Below are 19,052 nucleotides of genomic sequence, written 5' to 3'. Positions count from 1 at the left end.
ATCTTTATCTTTTTGGGCCATTTTTACTTGGACACCTTTTGATTTTCATATCGTTTGGTATTAATATACAAAAGTTAATTTAAAAAATTCAAAATATATGTAAGGCCTTAGTCAGGAGATAAAAATCTTTTTTTTTTTAAATTTTTTATTTTTTATAAACATATATTTTTATCCCCAGGGGTAAAAATCTTTTTTATATTATGTAAATATAAGGGAACAAGTCAGTAACCCTCCTTTGTAAAAGTATACTAGAATGTGTTAGACACTAAAATTATCTAGTTTTTCTCCCTTCTGTTTTCTGCTTTAATTGAAGGGGGGAAAAAAGATGATTTTAAAAGGATCTAGAAAATACTTAGGGATAAGACTTCTAAGGGCAGAAAATATCCATTTGGTTGTAACTTCTACTTTTAATTTTAAGTCTATATATACCTGAACCAGTCAGTAAACTAGCAAAAAACCAAGGTCATTAAAATTAGCTAGCTGAAAAAAAATTACAGCTAAAGTGGAACAAATTTTAGCCTGTTGTAAATTGGGTCTTGGTTCAGTTTAAATATCACGTATGTGAATATCTACTACATGCATAGCACCGGGCTAGTGGTTTATGGTATAGCAAATATGAAGTAGCATGTGATTCCAGCTTCTCTTGGGAAGGTTTGTGAAATCCCTAGAAAGGGATTTTAATGGTTGAAGGGCAAGGGATGACATTTTTAAATGAACGGAATGAAAAAAAAAAGTGTATTTACGATCGGAATAAACTGCTGCAGAATTAAAAAGGGAGATTTGGAGACAGGCTCCAAACTCAGCTTGTCATAAAAACTATAGCTTTTGTTCCGTTTTTTTGTTTGTTTGTTTTTTAAAGTAGACTCCCCATCCAACGTGGGGCTTGAACTCACGACCCTGAAATCAAGAGTCACATGTTCTATTGACTGATCCAGCCAGGTGCCCCCCAAAACTGTATCTTTTTTTCTTTTTTAAGATTTTATTTATTTGTCAGAGTGAGCACAGGCAGACAGAGTGGCAGGCAGAGGCAGACGGAGAAGCAGGCTCCCACTGAGCAAGGACGCTGGGATCATGACCTGCACCGAAGGCAGCAGCTTGACCAACTGAGCCACCCAGGCATCCCCCAGAACTGTATCTTTTAAGCATGGGAGATTTGTACAAAACTGTTTGAAGAAGGTTGATCTGATGGTCACATAGTACATGACTTGGAGTAGGAGAAAAATAATTGGAGGATGAAGAACCTGATTAAGGAATAACATAGCTTACATTGATACCTGTATTTCCTCTACTAATAAGGGAAATAGGCAAATAATCCCTCTAGGCTTTTGGTTGACAAATGGGGATATGAAAACAAGGAAGAATTTAAAAAAATCCAGTGAAGCTTGTCATAGGAAAAATATTCTTTATTTAAATAAATAAAAACATTTTAAGATGCCAACAATGACTGGAGTTGTTACCTAAAACATGACAGTTAAGATTTCCCCAAAGTTTAAAAAAAGAGAATTAATTTTCTGCCTGCTGGCTCTTTAATCCACAGCTTCTCCATCAGTTTTTCTGACCTATGGGTAGAAAAAGAACATTAAGGTAATGTCATTTTGTAAGTGTTTTATTGGAAGGCCTAAGCTTGATGAACATTAGTTGCATTTGAAATAGAGCTCTAGATAGCTTTTTCTCCACAGTCTGACTTAAAGCCTCTGGGACTTTCCCTGCTTTCTATTATGGGGAAGAAGGACTTAGAATAGAAAATAGACTTATTATTTATTTTTAAAGATTTTATTTATTTGAGAGAGAAAGAGCACGAGAGGGGAGAAAGTGAGAGGGAGAAGTAGACTCCCCATGGAGCTGGGAGCCCAATGCGGGACTCGATCCCGGGACTCTGGGATCCTGACCTGAGCCACAGGCAGTTGCTCAATCGACTGAGCCACCCTGGCACCCATTAAATAGGTTTCTTTTCTTTTTCTTTTTTCTTTCTTTCTTTCTTTTTTTTTTTTTTTGTTAAGATTTTATTTATTTGACAGACAGAGGTCACAGGTAGGCAGAGAGGCAGACAGAGAGAGAGCAGGAAGCAGGCTCTCCACCAAGCAGAGAGCCCGATGCGGGGCTCCATCCCAGGACCCCGAGACCATGACGTGAGCCAAAGGTAGAGGCTTAACCCACTGAGCCACCCAGGCGCCCCTAAATAGCTTTATTTTCTTAAAGAATAAAAGTTTGTCTAAGAATCTTTGAAGATTTAGGGGGCATCTGGGTGGCTCAGTGGGTTAAGCCTCTGCCTTCGGCTCAGGTCATGATCTCGGGATCCTGGGATCGAGTCCCGCATCGGGCTCCCTGCTCCGCTGGGAGCCTGCTTCCCCCCTCCCTCTGCTGTCCCCCCACTTGTGCTCTCTCTCCTTCTCTCACTCTCTGTCAAATAAATAAATTATTTAAAAAAAAGAATCTTTGAAGATTTAGAATACATTAGTGGTATTAGTTAAAGCTATGTTAACATTGTAAAACTAGGATATTCGTTTTAAAAAGTTACTCTACCTTTTCTCCAGGACTTATAGTTGTTAGGATGTTTGCCATCCATAGACTGTTTTTTAATGTCTCTTGAGTCACTGTAGGAGATGGCCAAAAAAGAAAAGTTAGTTGGAGACCAGAACTAGAGATTTAGTCTAGATAACCATTCTATCTAGGAGATTTAAATTACTTTATCAAAAATAGCTGACATTGGGGCACCTGGGTGGCTCAGTGGGTTAGGCCGCTGCCTTCAGCTCAGGTCATGATCTCAGGGTCCTGGGATCGAGTCCCACATCGGGCTCTCTGCTCAGCGGGGAGCCTGTTTCCCTCTCTCTCTCTCTCTGCCTACTTGTGATCTCTCTCTGTCAAATAAATAAATAAAATCTTAAAAAAAATAGTTGATATTATTAAAGGTCAGAGTAAGAATTATTGATTTTGTGCAAGCTTCTGTTTTATATAGTTCCTTTGTACTTCCTGTCCCCCTATGTATGTGGTGGGAAACTCCACTGATGGCTTCTCTAACCCTTAGATGTACCCTTCAATCTTGTTAGGTTATTTCATGTAGAGTGTAGTAATTATTTTCCCTTCAAAGTTTTAGGAATTGAAACTCTTACATAGAATTGAGAGTCTTATGTAATCAAGTCCTTAATGGATTAAAGTCCGAAGAGAGTCTTATGGAGGGAATGGAAGTACTCAGATCCCATGAATGCAGATCTTTCGAAATTCAAGACTGAAGTTTAGGCATTTGCCACGGCTATGGCCTAGTGGCCACTTCACTTTAAGAGTCAAACTTAAAGGTATTTCGCTCTCTATTCCGATAACTTCTATAAGATGATTTATCTTACCTTTCACAGACCAGCATTTTTGGAGCAAATGTCTTAAGAACAAATGAAGGAGAATGATGTGTGTTATCTAGAAAGAAAGAGAGATGATGGAGATGTGATACCAGTACTATAGCATTTTTATATTGTTGCAGAGAAAGCCATCGGCAGTAGAGATTTGAATCTCCCATCCATAGTTGTTGCTGGGAATTAGCTGCTTTGCAAGGACTGCATTCTTATCCACTTGTCTGAGTATGGTCATATGACTGGTTTTGGCCAATGGAATGTGACTGGAAGTATTTTCTTCTGGGCCAAGATGCTTAAGGGGGACCTGGACCTCTGTTCTCTTTTTGTGGCAGTTTGGGAAGCCAAGTGTGGAAGGTGACAGCCACAGGATGAAAAAAGCCTGTGTTCTCAAGGCACAATCTCCATGGGATTCTTGCTCTGGGCTTATATATAAGGAAACATCTGTTATGTTAAACCATGATATCAACACAATTTGAACTTTGTTAAAGGAACTTGCATTACCCTAGTACACATATACATCTTTATTTAATATTAATCTATCTTGTGAGGTAGGTATTATTCCTTTTATAGGTGAGGAAGAGGTATTTAAGAAGTAACTTTCCTTAAGGACTGAGCATATAGTTGAACCTCGATCTGACAGAAGAACTATTGAATTTTCTGTTTGTTATAACACGCTACATTTTAGAGAAAAGATATCACTTGAGATAGGATAAATCCAAACCTTTCAGACTACAAGTTTCAATTTATACCAATACTTTTTTTCTGTGGCAAGTGGCCAGATAGTAGTAAGATAAGATTCTTTAAACTGTTATAAGTGATCTCAGGTTTAATTAGACTCCCTTTTTGCTGGGTTGCCTCTTTAGAGACAGAGGAAATTCTCAGATTTATTTGATTGTTCTGAAGGATCTTGTGGGAGGAGTATTAAGACTTAATTTACCCAGGACTACAGTACTTAGCTACGAAGAACTTAGGATCCAAGCCTTCATTTTAAAACTGGGTTCACTGATTCACTCATGCTCACCTATGTTCCAGACATCAGGGTCAAGAATCTGATTGGCAGCATTAGAAAGTTTTTCATTTGGTTCCAAACTTGGAGAAATAACCTTTGGAAGATTAAACGGCTCTGAAATAAAACAGACCAGAAGTTACAGAAACAGAGTAGAAACTTCCTTTTGTTTTTCCTTCCTCTCATTTGGCTAAGACTTCTGTACATATGAAATATGGGGGGCAAGGGGCAATAGCACTTGATGTAACTTATCTGCCCCTCAAATTAAAAACAAAACTTACCATCATCTACAGCAGTTCTATTGACACAGTTAGCCTCATGTTCCTTGAGCCTTTTGATTGGGACCACATGGCAAGCATTATATTTGCAGTTAGCCATTTTTTTAGCTATCTTTGGATTTTTCTAAAAGAAAAAAAGCTCTTGTTAAATGCCTATTATACAATGCCTGTATTCCACCCTCCATTCCCTTCTGGAAATACTTAAGACAAACAATTTCCAACACTAAGAACTGCTAGTGCTGGGGTGCCTGGGTGGCTCAGTGGGTTAAAGCCTCTGTGGGTTAAAGCCTTCCGACTCAGGTCATGATCTCAGGGTCCTGGGATGGAGCCCCGCATCGGGCTCTCTGCTCAGCAGGGAGCCTGCTTCCTTTTCTCTCTCTGCCTGCCTCTCTGCCTACTTGTGATCTCTGTCTGTCAAATGAATAAATAAATAAAATCTTTTTTTTTTTTTTAAGATTTTTTTTATTTGTTTATTTGACAGACAGAGATTACAAGTAGACAGAGAGGCAGGCAGAGAGAGAGAGAGGGAAACAGGTTCCCTGCTGAGCAGAGAGCCCGATGCGGGACTCGATCCCAGGACCCTGGGATCATGACCTGAGCCGAAGGCAGCGGCCCAACCCACTGAGCCACCCAGGCGCCCAATAAATAAAATCTTAAAAAAAAAAAAGAACTGCTAAGTGCTACATATAGTCAGAAGCTTGTTCTTGAAACCAAATGAACAAACAAACAAAAACTTTAAATTTTATATTCTGAGCTTATTTTTCTCCCTCCACTGACTTAACTTTTTTTTTTTTTAAATCAGGAAAACTTACCTTTCTACATGATGCCAGGTGGTACTGTAACCTGCTGGCTGGCATCCTGTGGTTTGGGTCATAAGGACATATTTCTAAGTCTTCTGGCTCCATGAGGCCTAAATAGTAAGAACTAAGGGTTGGAAAAGAAAATATTGACATTTAAGATCAGGTAATTTTGACATAGGCCTTCTTTCTGTTCTCAGAAGAGTGAGAGAGATGTGGGTATCTTGCTATGAAAGTTTGGGATGACTAAAGCAATAGCCTCAACAGTTAGATAATAGGAGAACTTTACTTCTTACATGCCTTGGAAAACCAAAAATTAATGTTTGCACAAATATTTTAGTCTTCTAGGTTGTTTTGAATAGAATCCTTTGCCCTCAAAGAGAGTATTATACAGGCAGGGCTCCTTGGAAAGCTCAGAGTACTGGGGTATGATGAAGTTTAACACGATCAACTTGAGTGTTGAGAAAGCAAGCCTGGGGCAGCTGGTTCTTTTACTGTTCAGCACTGCTCCCTCACATCTCTTTGCCAAATCTATCTAAATTAAGCTCTTTGTTAGGCAAGGATGCTACTTGTCAGATCAGCGTAGCCACTTTGGGGGAGTGGGGCTTGGAAGAATGAATAGTACCATGTTCAAGTTCAGGATACTTTATAATTATCTGAGAATGCCAGTCTGAAATCTCTAAAGTTGTAGGTATTAACATATGAAGACTCTTAGAAGAAAACTAAGAATATACCATCTCGAATCTGCCACATTTCACTGCCAATAGGAGGCCTACTTTCCCTTATGGCTAGCTGTCTTTAGCTATCCAGCAGACATTCACTTCAAGGACTCCCAAGTTTCCAGGCAACAGCTACAGCTGAGATTTCTGCAAAGCAGGGACAGACTAGTCTGATGGGGGAGGGAGATCAAGGCAGACTGGCAGAAGCAGTAAGGATAGAAAAGTGCCTGGAAGAGCCCATTTCAATTCTGCTTTGTATCATGCCTAGGGCATAGACAAAGGGCACAGAGATAGACTGTTAAATGTCAGATTTTCCTGAGGGCATTTAGATGATTAAGTCTAGGGATTTAGACTCAGTACCTTTCAGGAACGCAAGCCAGGGTGGCCCTTTAAAGCTTACACTGCATATTAATGATAATATTAGAGCCATGAACACTTACTGTAAAGTAAATTGGCTTTCTGGGAAATAAAGGTTGCAGTATAATCCAATATTGTGTAGTTATCTTTAGATTCTTAAAGATAGTGGAAGAAGAGCTTTAATCCTGATACCTAACTATTGATAGCTGAATATCTCATGTTGGGAGGCCAAGATTATAATGGAGGCCAATTTGGTTTAATACATGTTGGATTTGCAAGAGGATTCCAGCCTCAATGCTACCTTGACAGTTAAACCGAGTCTAAACGCTCTTGAGTCCTACCTTATTCTCGAAGCAGTGACTCTCAAGAATCTGAAGGGAACTGTCTGAATCTGAAGAGGCAAACAGTCCTTCTGGAGGTCAAAACAAGGCAAACAGGTGAAGTTTGGGGAGAAGGAAAGCAGAGTGAATACCTTTGTCAAGTGATGTGAATCAACTTTCTGTTCAAGCTACTCAACTCTTCTCCCACCATATGGTCGATGGTTTCTCAGAGGTTTGGAAGTTTTTGATGTCATAGTTAAGTCTTGAAGAAGTGGTTTTCAATCTTGATTGTGCAAGAGAATCAGAGTAGTTTTAAAGTGACAGAGCTGCCAGAACTCTTGGACCAGAATCTTCACAAATGGAGTCTGGCTAACTGTGGCTTTAAAAGAGTTCCACAGGGGATTCTGATTTGTAGCCAGGGTTACCAGGCTGTGCTCTGGGGTAACTAAGCTGTCCACAGGAGGGTTCTTCCAGTTTCCAGGGGGAGCTGCTGCATAGCTTTTCCAGTGAAGTTTCTCTCAGGACTACCAGTTGGAATGATTGGTCCCATCTTTAAACCTGGCCTTTTTTGGGGCGCCTGGGTGGCTCAGTGGGTTAAAGCCTCTGCTTTCGGCTTGGGTCATGATCCCAGGGTCCTGGAATCAGGTCCTGGGATCGAGCCCTACGTCAGGCTCTCTGCTCAGCAGGGAGCCTGCTTCCCCCCACCCCCCACCTGCCTGCCTTTCTGTCTACTTGTGAGCTCTCTCTGTCAAATAAATAAATTCTTAAAAAAAAAACAAAAACAAAAACAAACCTGGCCTTTTTCTTTATGGGGTGCCAAGTAGAATTTCACAGAAAGTACATAAGCTCACTATATCTTAAAAATCCCTAAGTTTTACTTTCTTTCTGGCCTTCTTAATCCAGTGTACAAGGTCTTGAGCCAAATGTTTACAAACACCACCATATCATATAACTAACCACTTCTACGGGTCTATGAGGGATGACCACTGTTTTATAGATCAGGAAACCAACTCAGTGGTGATAGATATCCTAAAGTTACAAAGCTAGTGCATGTTTGGTTGATATAATTAATATTTTTGAGGTAATACATGTAAAGCCCTTAAAGTACCTGGTACATAGTAAAGAATGAGGTTATCACTTCACATGTAGTAACTTCTTTAATACACAAAATATCTACATGTCATATGAATGATTCTTAATATCCTCTCCACTTGGCAGGCAGGGAGACTGAAGCTGCTGAGTGATAGAGTTGAGATGTGGACTCAAGCTTTCTGGCTCCAGACCTGGGGTCTCTGCCTGTAAGTCATAAGGCTTAGGCCACTGGACTCAACAATATTCAAGCCCCAAATTCTGTCTGATGCCAAAATGTAGGCTTTTCTCCAAGTACAAGTGATTTCCAGGCTCTAGCAATCTTAGAGTTAGCTGAAGTGGCAGGGTAATAGGAAACAGGCATATAAAGGTGGGACCTAATTTAGATGTGAAATACACTATAGAGACCAAGTTGAAGTTTAGCAAGGGCTCAACTTAGGACTCTTTGAGCCAGCTTCAGAAGATTGACTAGGATTTGGGTCAGCAAGAGGGAAAACATACATAAGTGTGAAAGGTAGAAATGAACATGGCACATGCACAGTAGACTACTGGGTTGGTCCCTGCTAGGTTGGGAAGTATACAGTAGGGAACAGGAGAAAACTAGATCAACTTTGTAAGGAGACTCTTCAACATATTTTCAAGAGGGTAAGGCATACGAGTGAAAAAGATCCAGTAGAACTATACTAACCTGTAAGAAGGCTGCTGCTGTCCTAGGGCTGAGCTTCCTATGCTTTGGTACCCCACAGCCTGCTCTTAATCTCCCCCATCAAGGTGAAAGACCAATAGAAATCCTGCAAATGACTCTAGTAGATCCTGGGTTTCTTTGATAGCAGCAGGTGATTCAAATCTTCTGGGGGTCAGTAGTACCTTATGCCGGGTCTCTAGCCTTCTAGGGACTCTAACCAGTCAATAAAGTGAAAGGCAGATTCTATTTTCTAAGTGTAAAGTTTCCATTAGAGATGTTTGAAATTTCATGTGTTAAGCACTGCTGTCTTTTTGCTTCTTTAAAAAATATATTTTTGGGGCAGCTGGGTGGCTCAGTGGGTTAAGCCTCTGCCTTCAGCTCAGGTCATGATCCCAGGGTCCTGGGATCGAGCCCCACATCGGGCTCTTTGCTCAGCAGGGAGACTGCTTCCCCATCTTTCTCTCTCTGCCTGCCTCTCTGCCTACTTGTTATCTCTGACTGTCAAATAAATAAATAAAATCTTAAAAAAAAATAAGTATATTTTCTTGGGAACAAACATATTAAGTTTATGTATTTAAGTTTATTTAGGTTTCTGTATATAATAATACTAATCAGCTCTCCCCCATCCCTCCACCCCAGGATTTACTGGGACAATGTAAGAGCCCGGGATATGGCAAATGAGAGTGATTGAAAAGCGGAAAAAGTATTGGAAAGGAAGAAGACATGATGGCAACTCCATATAGAATTTTTCTGAAGACCTTCTGCTTTTTGCCTTGAAAGAAACTTGAAAGTGAGTCTATTTTCTTGAGTTAGGGAGTTAAGGCCCCGTTGGAATGGCAAGAATATTTTAGTGTTAAAATTCATTCAGTCTCCTAACATTTAAAGTCTGCTATTAAAATCTGCTGTTAATCTCAGTTAATTTGGTTCTTCATGGGGCCTATTTCCCAAGTTAGTCTTAATAATTTAACAAATAAATCAGCATATTTACTGAGTGGTTACTGGCTCCAGGAGGTAAGTGTTTCTCAGCATGTTTCTGATAGAACATTTGTCTCAAAACTTTCCAGGGTACTTACAAATGCAGATTTCTAGGCCCCACTGCAAACCTCCCAATTCTGAATCTCAGAGGATAGGGATTGATCTCAGTTTCTTAAGCACCTTTAAGAAGGTCAGGCACTGGGACGCCTGGGTGGCTCAGTTGGTTAAGCAGCTGCCTTTGGTGCAGGTCATGATCCCAGCGTCCTGGGATCGAGTCCCACATCGGGCTCCTTGCTCCGCAGGGAGCCTGCTTCTCCCTCTGACTCTGCCTTCCACTCTGTCTGCCTATGCTCGCTCTCGCTCACTCTCTCTCTCTGACAAATAAATAAATAAAATATTAAAAAAAAAAAAAAAAAAAAAGAAGGTCAGGCACCCATTTGTCAGATGGGTGCCTGGGTGGTTCAGTTAGTTAAGTGTCTGCCTTCGGCTTAGGCTCAAGTAATGATCTCAGGGTCCTGGGATTGAGCCCTGCATCAGGCTCCCTACTCAGCAGGCAGTCTGCTTCTCCCTCTCCCTCTGCCCCCCCACCCCTGCTCATGCTCTCTCTCAAATTAAAAAAAAAAAAAACAAACCACACACACAACAAACTATTGTATTAGAGCAATGGTTCTCAAACTTGAGAATGCATTGGAATTACCTGGAAGGCTTTCTGAAACACAGAGTGCTGGACCCTACCCTAGAGTTTTGGATTCAGTTGGTCTGGGGTGGGTCCTGAGAATGTGCATGTCTAACAAGTTTCAAGGTGATGCTGATATGACTACACTTTAAGAATCACTGTACTAGAGTATTGTGAAAGATATGAAGAAGTATTAGATACAATTCCTATCATTAAGGAGCTTATGATGTAGTAGGGGGAGATAAGATATATACTTGAGAATATAGCGAAGAATATGGTGTTCTGTATAATAATTGACACTAGATGGGGCAATGAGGAAGAGTTAGGATTTAATCTGGGCCTTAAAAGATGGTTAGGCCTAAGGTTCAGCTGAGAATAACAGGCAATTTCAATGGGGGTATATAAAAGAGGAAGTAGTATAAAGGTGTATGGGCGTGGGGTGGTCGATAGTTTTTTTGTCCGGTTGAGCTTTTTATAGGATGCTAGTGAAGGGTTAAGGCCAAAAAGGTTCGTACCAGGCTGTGGAAGAGCCTTCAAAGCCTGTTCCTTTCCCTTGCCTCCACCCGCTTCATAGTCTTACCAAAAGTGCTGCACCGCTAAAAAGAGGAAATGTCTGCTGCTGAGTGTGCAAGAGGAAGCACAAGAAGATTCTGAAGGTCTGTGAGCTGTAATGACTGCTTTTACCCATGAGCCAATTGTAGAGGCAACAGGAAGACCAGCGCACCAACCAGGCTGTGTCCCTCCGCCCAGGGGGTGTCACCACCCAAGCTGAAAGTGTTTGGGGAGATTCGACATTGCTGTCTGGATACTCCTCTCTCTCGGAGGCCATCATGTCTTTGACCTCTGCCTACCAGCATAAATTAGCCGAGAAGCTCACTATCCTGAATGATCGAGGTCAGGGGGTTCTCATCCGCATGTATAACATCAAGAAGGTAAGCATGAGCAACTGGACTAGTGCCATTTATTCCAGCAATAGTAGGGCAGGGGACTCTGGGGCCGGCAGTTCCAGGGGTTAGACACCGTCTTCTTTCCCCACTGGTTTAACTGGCTTTCAGTCACTTGGATTATGTAGGCCAGCCTATGAGGCGGAAGGGAGGCTTTTTCTAGGTATAATTCTTGCCCCAGTGAGAGTCTGTTTTCTGCTGGGTATACGGGGATAGGAAATAATTTTGTTCTGAGTCACTTAATAAATGTTTGGGGTCTAGAAGTCTGGGTCTCATTGTTTATTGCTGATCCCCCATACTCTGAAGATATCCAAAGTTGTTCTATGGCAAAAACTTTTCCATGGACTTTCCTACAAGGAAAAAATAGATACAATATTTCAATAAAATATGGGTTGGTGCCTTCTGAGGTACACAGTGTCTGAGAGTTCATGCTGTAGTGTGTGTGTGTGCTTAGGATAGGAATTCTGGAATTGAGAGATGCTGGGGACAGGATCAGGCTAGGGGGCAAGGGACTGGCCTAGGGAAGTAAAGAGATAAAGATGGGCAAGAACAGGCAGTTTCTGGAAGAGAAAATAGAGAGAGGGAACTTTCATGCATTTTGTAATAAAAATCACCAGGAACTTGGTTTCTGTGACACAACGTCCCCCACAAATGCCATTTGGGATGAGACACTTACATATGGACATTGTGACACATTCACCCATGAAGTCTAACTCCCAAGCAGCTGCTTTTCTCACTCCTTCCGGCTTTAGCTGGGGGGCGGGGAGAGAGTTTCCTCTTAGCACTGGGGCCGAGCAGACACTGAACTCCTCTTGGTAAGACAAGATACCCAGGTTATTTAGCTCTACTGATAGTTGGCTTCATGCCCTGACACTTGTTTCTCCTCTACTGTTATGCTTTTGTAATGAATTCCCAGATTCTCTTTCTATAAGAAAGACTGTGTGAAAATGAATGCATCAGGAAGAAGTATGTTTGGAGGGGAGGGAGAAAGAGTAAAAATATGGTGTGTTTTATTGGTACAGACTTGTTCAGACCCCAAATCCAAGCCACCTTTCTTACTGGAAAAGTCCATGGAATCTTCTCTCAAGTATATCAACAAGAAATTTCCCAACATAGATGTCCGAAACAGCACGGTGAGAACCTGGTTCCCCCTGTCCCTTTCTCTGAAATAACTCTACACTTGGGTGGCTTAAACTTGCCTCTTTTGACTGCCTTTCTTAGAAGTTGGCAAGGGATGGAGTAGCCTTCTTTCAGTTTTCTTGGGCTCAGTCACAGAGCTTCAGGTTCTTGTAGTCTTGAGAATTCTGAGATAAGTTGGGATCCTTGCAGGGTAAGCTAGAGCAAAGCATTTCCCCTTTCTCCATTGCAAGCTTCATGAGAACACTCTGTTCTTATAGAAGAAGACAGTTTGATCAACCCAGCAGGGTGCATATATTTTCTGCTGTTTCTCTTTCCAGCTCAGTGTTTCTTTGCTAATTACCTTAAAGTTATGCCTCTCTTGAAATATCCCTTACTTCTCCCTTACTAAAAGCTCTAGATTTCTTATCATTGTACCTGTAGCATTTTCTCACTCTGCCTCTTTTGACTTTAATATAAATGGTAAGCCTCTTTGACTAAAAGGGACCTTGAAATTTCCTCTCTTTTAGCACTCTGTATCTAGTCAGGATCACATGCATCATTCTTTCTAGAGAACCTCCCCTGTTCAAAACCTTCAGAGCATCGGATATTTTCCAACTTTGTCTGTCAGTGTACTTCAAGCCTCTTCAAGACGCTTTCTGTAGGGACGCCTTGGTGGCTCAGTCGATTGAGCATCTGCCTTTCGCTCAGGTCTCGATTCTGGATCTTGGGATTGAGCCCTGAATCAGGCTCCCTGCTCAGCAGGGAGTCTGCTTCTCCCTCTCCTTCTGCCATTTCCCCTGCTTGTGCTCTCTCTCTTTCTGTCGAACAAATAAATAAAATCTTTTTTAAAAAGTGTTTTAGGTATAACTCCTATTCTTCTTGGGTTACTTTGATCAATTGTCTTATTTTGTGTTTTAAAATTTTTGTTTTGTGTTTCTCTCAGCAACATTTAGGACCAGTACATCGGGAAAAAGCTGAGATAATTAGATTCCTTACCAACTACTACCAGTCATTTGTGGATGTCATGGAATTTCGGGTGAGCTCTACCACTCCAGGTCCCCAGCGTAGGCATTATCCTTCAGAGGTTACTCCTTCTTTAGTAAATGTTCATTTTTTTATTAAGATTTTATTTATTTATTTGACAGAGAGTGATCACAAGTAGGCAGAGAGGCAGGCAGAGAGAGGGAGGCAAGCAGGCTCCCTGCTGAGCAGAGAGCCCAGTGTGGGGCTCGATCCCAGGACCCGGAGATCATGACCTGAACCAAAGGCAGAGGCTTAACCCACTGAGCCACCTAGGTGCCCCAAAACATACTTTTGATTTACTAATTTTACTTCTAGAAATTCTTTTTTTTCTAGAAATTATTTTTAGAGAAACAATCAGAAGTGCAAAGATATGTAAAAGAATATACTCTTTAAAAAAAGAATGTATTCTGCTACGTTACAATAGGGACAAGTTGAGGGGTACCTGGGTAGCATCGTCGGTTGGGCTTCTGACTCTTGATTTTGGCTCAGGTCTTGATCTCATGGGCCCTGGGATTGAGTATGGCTTTGGTTCAGTAGGGAGTCAGCTTGGGAATTCTCTCCCTCTGCCCCTCCCCGCACTTGTACATGTGCATGCATGCATACGCACACACACATTATCTCTCTCTCACTAATAAATAAATCTTAAAAAAAATGACAAGTTGATAATTGATGTATCCAATATATAGAGTATATGCCTACAAATGAATATACAGCTGTGAAAGATGATAATATATATTTATGTCAATTGGCATAGAAAAATGTTCTTTGTATATTCGTTTTTTATTCTTCATATGTTCTTTAATGTAAAAGCAAATTATAATACAGTAAGACATAAGATGTCCCTAATATGTATATTTACCTGGATAAACATGCATATAAAGAAATTTGAACTTCTAATTGATGGAATTTTGAATGGTTTTAAACATTAATTAAAATTATGCCCGTTTGTATTTTCTAATTTTTCTGTGAGCATGTATTATTTCTGCATTTAAGAAATGACACAGGGGCGCCTGGGTGGCTCAGTGGGTTAAGCCGCTGCCTTCGGCTCAGGTCATGATCTCAGGGTCCTGGGATCGAGTCCTACATCGGGCTCTCTGCTCAGCAGGGAGCCTGCTTCTCTCTCTCTCTCTCTGCCTGCCTCTCCATCTACTTGTGATTTCTCTCTGTCAAATAAATGAATAAAATCTTTTAAAAAAAAAAGAAATGACATAAATTTTAGCCATTTGAGCAATCCAAGTTTGTGATGGTATCATAGTATTTCTTCAATGATGCAAGAGTATGGAACCCTGCTTTGGATGCCCTATATCTACCTGAGGGGGCTAATCCAAGCCACTCAACACATAATGAAAAGAGAAGTGGGGCCACAGAAAACTGTAAAACCTGAAGGAAGTTCAGGTCAGAAGTTATTTATTTATTTATTTATTTGACAGAGAGAGAGAGAGATCACAAGTAGGTAGAGAGAGAGAGATCACAAGTAGGCAGAGAGAGAGGGGGAAGCAAACTCCCCGCTGAGCAGAGAGCCTGATGTGGGGGTCGATTCCAGACCCTGAGACCATGACCTGAACCAAAGGCAAAGGCTTAACTCACTGAGCCACCCATGTACCCCAGTTCAGAGGTTATTAATCTTGGAATTGAGAGTAGTGGTTAGGAAGAAGGTAGGCATTGGTGGGGGTGGTTGAAAGAAGGCTGGATTCATATGAAGAAGTCTCTCACTAAGAAAAGCTGGAGTCCAGAGGGGATTTCAGGACACTGTTGCATTGGTAAAGTTCTGAGGCCAAGGTGTATGGTATGGCTCATTTAGGGCAAGAGGGATAATAGAGACACTGAGATGTTGTGCACTGTAAAGTAGATAGGCTCTAATTATCAGATAGACCCGGTTTTGAATTTTAGCTTTAATACTTACTAGGGGGTGCCTGGGTGGCTCAGTAGGTTAAGCCTTTGCCTTCAGCTCAAGTCATGATCCCGGGGTCCTGGGATCAAGCTCTGTGTTGGGCTCCCTGCTGAGGGAGCCTGCCTTTCCCTCTCCCTCTGTGTGCTGTTCCTGCTGCTTGTTCTCTCTTTTTCTCTGTCAAATAAATAAGTAAAATCTTGAAAAAACAAAACAAAACAAAACAAAACAAAACACTTACCAGGTATATGATCTTAGACAAGAAACTCTTTGAATCTCAGTTTCTTTGTAAATTGGATTAAGATTTACTATGTGAGGTATTTGTGAGAATTAAATGAGATAATGCATGGAAAACATCTAGCTCAGTATCGAGCATATAATAAGGTTAGAGGCCAACAAATGTTAATTCCATTAACATTAACTTGTGGGAATTGAGCTGCAAGAAGTTGCAGAAAGGCCCTCCTAGTAATTGAGGCCACATAGAGCTAGACAGGTTCAGAAGTCATGTAGTATAGAGGGAAGATCATGGGCTCCATGTTCTAATTCTGATACTATCCCTCACTAGTTTGTGATCATGCGTAAGAATAAATTACCTATTAAGTACTTAGCATATAGTAGGTGGTCTATAAATAGAAACATATAGAGAATTGGGTAGTAGTTCCATTTGTTAATGATTAATGAGAATAGGAGATGGAATCCAAGAAAAAACTGGGTCTGATTTCTGGTATCTTAGAAAGAGCCTATCAGAGAATGGGGAGAAACGGGAACCCTCTTACCCGGCTGGTAGGAATGAAGCTGGTGCAGCCACTCTGGAAAGTAGTGTGGAGGTTCCTCAAAAAGTAAAAAATAGAGCTACCCTATGACCCAGCAATTGCACTACTAGGCATTTGCCCCAAAGATATAAATGTAGTGATCTGAAGGGACTCCTGCACCCCAATGTTTATAGCAGCAATGTCCACAGTAGCCAAACTATGGAAAGAACCCAGATGTCCATTGACAGGTGAATGGATAAAGAAAGTATATATATATATGTATACAAATGAATGGTGGAATATTTTGCAGCCACCAAAAAAATGAAATCTTGCCACTTGCAACAATGTGGATGGAACTAGAGGGTATTATGTTAAGTGAAATAAGTCCATCAGAGAAAGACAGTTATCAAAGATTTCACTCATGTGTGGAATTTAAGAAACAAAACAGAGGAGCATAGAGGAAGGGATGGAAAAATAAAGCAAGATGAAATCAGGGTGGGAGACAAACCATATGTGACTCTTAACCATAGGAAACAAACTGAGGGTTGCTGGAGGGGAGAAGCGTGGGAGGATGGGGAACCAGGTGATGAACTTTAAGGAGGGCTTGTGATGTAATGAGCACTGGGTGTTATATACAACTGATGAATCACTGATCTCTACCTCTGAGACTAAGAATACACTGTATGTTAATTAACTGAATTTAAATAAAAGAGCCTATCAGATGATCTTCATTTTGTAATCCTCTTTTGTGGAGGAAGGGGACATTGGGATGATAAAGTCAGAGTGTCCATAATCTATTGATGAACTGTGCCTGTGGAAACATGAGCATTTGGTAGGGTAAGTTTGATAGGGGTCTACTGCTGGCTTTCTGAGAAGGAGCTCCTTCTATTCAGCAATGCTTCCTTATGTTATTTGGTGGCTGTTTAGGACCTATATAAGGGAAGAAACTTTCCCTTAAAATTCTAGTATTACAAGTCATCCTCTCTTTATTCTTTATTCATTCTCTTCTCCAATTCTACCCCCAGGATCATGTATATGAACTTCTCAACACCATTGATGCCTGCCAGTGCCATTTTGATATTGTAAGATTCTTTTAATTCTCTCCTATCCTCAGAGCCATAGAAAAGGTCTTGGTTGGGACAGTGTGGGTTGGGAAGGGACTGGAGGAATGGCTATTCCTTCAGGATTATAATTTAATATACTGTATTATTCATACTAGGATTGTAATTCTTTTATATCAAGTGTTAAAGCTAAAGTATATTTGTGTATATTAAGTAAATCAGCCATATGATTTAATATAAAAATGACAAAAATATTCTTATTGCCCTTCTTCTAACCTCCAAATGCTACCATATCTCCTGGCCTTTTTGTGTCTTGAGCTCACTTTTAACCCTTGACTATTGTTCTGATTTTCTCCTTCTCATCCTGCCAGTCTTCCTTCTAAAGAGACCCTCTCAGAGTCTCTTTGGCACTCTCTGGAATGGTTGGCGAATTAGGGATTAATTGGCATTGCTGTTCTTGGGTTCCTATGTATTTTCCTTGTAGAATCTCAACTTTGACTTCACTCGGAGTTACCTGGACTTGATTGTGACTTACACCTCAGTTATTTTACTTCTGTCACGGATTGAAGACCGCCGAGTCCTCATTGGCATGTACAACTGTGCCCACGAGATGCTGCATGGGCACAGGTGAGTGAAGGGGGTACAGGAGATGAAGAATCTCGTACATGGTGGTATGAGGTACAAGGATATAAAGGAAATAGAAGCCATGTTTTCTCATTTGAGAACCTGTAATCTACGTAATGACCCAGGCCAAAAAAAAAAAAAAAAAAAAAAAAACCAAAAAAACAAACAAAAACCACCCCCCCCCACAAAAAAAATACTTTTAATGGCATACTTCAACAAGTGTACTGCCTGTTTACATATAGTTAACTCTTGAATATCTGTTAGTGGATTATCCAATTTGCATTGTCTCTGATCAGTTTTTAATCCTGGTCTGGCTTCCACCATGCTTTTCAGGTTATTGCAAAAGGAAATGAACGTTGTTTTTTTGTTGTTTTGTTTTTTGTTTTTAGTATTGGTAGGAATAATATCAGCAAGGTAAGGCCATTAGAGGTAAGTAATATATGATAATACATTTGAAGCCAAGTATAAATGGATTTTGGATTATCTGAAATTCTGTGCCCCTCCATTAGTGCAAATAAAAGTACTTGAGGGCTGAAAAAATGAAAACTAGAGGGATCAGAGGAGGCTGTGACACATTGTTCTATGTATGATGTGTATTCCTATTTGTCTACATGAATACCTAGGCACATGCCTTACCCATTAGCTTGAATAAATATATATCTTTTGGGGTTGCATACAAATTTGGGTCTAGGCATATCACTTGAATTACAACTAATCAACATGAATTTATAGAGTATCTATCCTATGTTCAACACCATTTTGGGTGCTTATAAGAAACTTTCAAGGACCTGTCCCAAATTATATAGTTCTTTCGAATAGCTTAATGCACCTGGGCCTGGAATGGGTTATCTATGTATGTAATTCACAGTTCAGTATATATATCTTTGGAGGTAGAGGGGAATGTTAGCCCAGGTATGCATCTTTATCCTACATGCAAACACGAGAGTTTATATCATGGTTAAAGGAGACCTGTAACTCTTCTTTCCTATGCTTTCTTCCAGTGACCCCAGTTTTGCCCGTCTGGGGCAGATGGTCTTAGAGTATGACCAACCTCTGAAGAAGCTGACAGAGGAGTTTGGGCCTCACACAAAGGCAAGTTCCCTAAGAGAGTGGGGAATTCCTCCGGTGGAAGTATATCGTCCTCATCATTGACACTAAGGATTCATTTGTTTCTCCCCACAGGCTGTGAGTGAAGCCCTCCTCTCTTTGCATTTCCTTTTTGTCCGGAGGAGCCAGGGGGCTGAGCAATGGCGCAGTGCCCAGCTTCTGAGTCTTATCAGCACTCCCCCGGCCATGATCAACCCTGCTAATTCAGACACGGTAGGTTCCCTTCTCCTCTTGTCAGGGATGGCATTCTTTTTGCCAAGGCCATCTCTGTAGAGGGTGCTTCTTTCA

The 19,052-nt window shown here is 40.8% G+C and overlaps 2 protein-coding genes across 3 annotated transcripts in view; one reads left to right on the top strand and one right to left on the bottom strand.

Annotated features, from left to right (window-relative positions):
* Nucleotides 1-1,409: 1,409 nt before the first annotated feature.
* On the bottom strand, nt 1,410-7,137 carry LOC131837911 (gametocyte-specific factor 1-like). 2 transcript variants are annotated; one of them, XM_059183565.1, is made up of 7 exons: nt 6,974-7,137; nt 5,441-5,552; nt 4,632-4,752; nt 4,366-4,467; nt 3,342-3,408; nt 2,524-2,594; nt 1,410-1,559 (listed from the first exon to the last, which is right to left on the bottom strand). In XM_059183565.1, the coding sequence occupies exons 2-7, from the start codon at nt 5,531-5,533 to the stop codon at nt 1,546-1,548; spliced, it is 468 nt and encodes a 155-aa protein (XP_059039548.1). In that variant the 5' UTR covers nt 5,534-5,552; nt 6,974-7,137; the 3' UTR covers nt 1,410-1,545. The 2 variants fall into 2 exon arrangements, with proteins under 2 accessions (XP_059039548.1, XP_059039546.1); XM_059183563.1 differs by having other exon boundaries at nt 1,411-1,559; nt 6,843-7,137.
* A 3,881-nt stretch (nt 7,138-11,018) lies between these two features.
* The window catches only part of NCKAP1L (NCK associated protein 1 like), a 38,979-nt gene continuing 30,945 nt past the window's right edge, over nt 11,019-19,052 (top strand). The window contains exons 1-7 of the mRNA XM_059185077.1: nt 11,019-11,178; nt 12,213-12,323; nt 13,253-13,345; nt 16,998-17,054; nt 17,518-17,660; nt 18,659-18,749; nt 18,840-18,977. Of these exons, the coding sequence (XP_059041060.1) occupies nt 11,077-11,178; nt 12,213-12,323; nt 13,253-13,345; nt 16,998-17,054; nt 17,518-17,660; nt 18,659-18,749; nt 18,840-18,977 (735 nt within the window). The 5' untranslated portion in view covers nt 11,019-11,076. The remainder of the gene's footprint in view (nt 11,179-12,212; nt 12,324-13,252; nt 13,346-16,997; nt 17,055-17,517; nt 17,661-18,658; nt 18,750-18,839; nt 18,978-19,052) is intronic.

This window comes from Mustela lutreola, chromosome 8 (assembly GCF_030435805.1).
Source record: "Mustela lutreola isolate mMusLut2 chromosome 8, mMusLut2.pri, whole genome shotgun sequence".
Classification (NCBI taxonomy): domain Eukaryota; kingdom Metazoa; phylum Chordata; class Mammalia; order Carnivora; family Mustelidae; genus Mustela; species Mustela lutreola.
Note: the sequence above shows the minus strand (reverse complement) of the source record. Positions and strands in the feature narration are given on the sequence as shown.

Excerpts from the sequence above, each read along its gene's own strand:
- LOC131837911 (XM_059183565.1), bottom strand. The coding sequence starts at position 5,533 with ATGGAGCCAGAAGACTTAGAAATATGTCCTTATGACCCAAACCACAGG. Across the intron at positions 4,468-4,631 it reads TAGAACTGCTGTAGATGATG|AGCCGTTTAATCTTCCAAAG; the intron begins GTAAGTTTTGTT and ends GTTTTATTTCAG. Across the intron at positions 3,409-4,365 it reads CCCTGATGTCTGGAACATAG|ATAACACACATCATTCTCCT; the intron begins GTGAGCATGAGT and ends CTTTCTTTCTAG.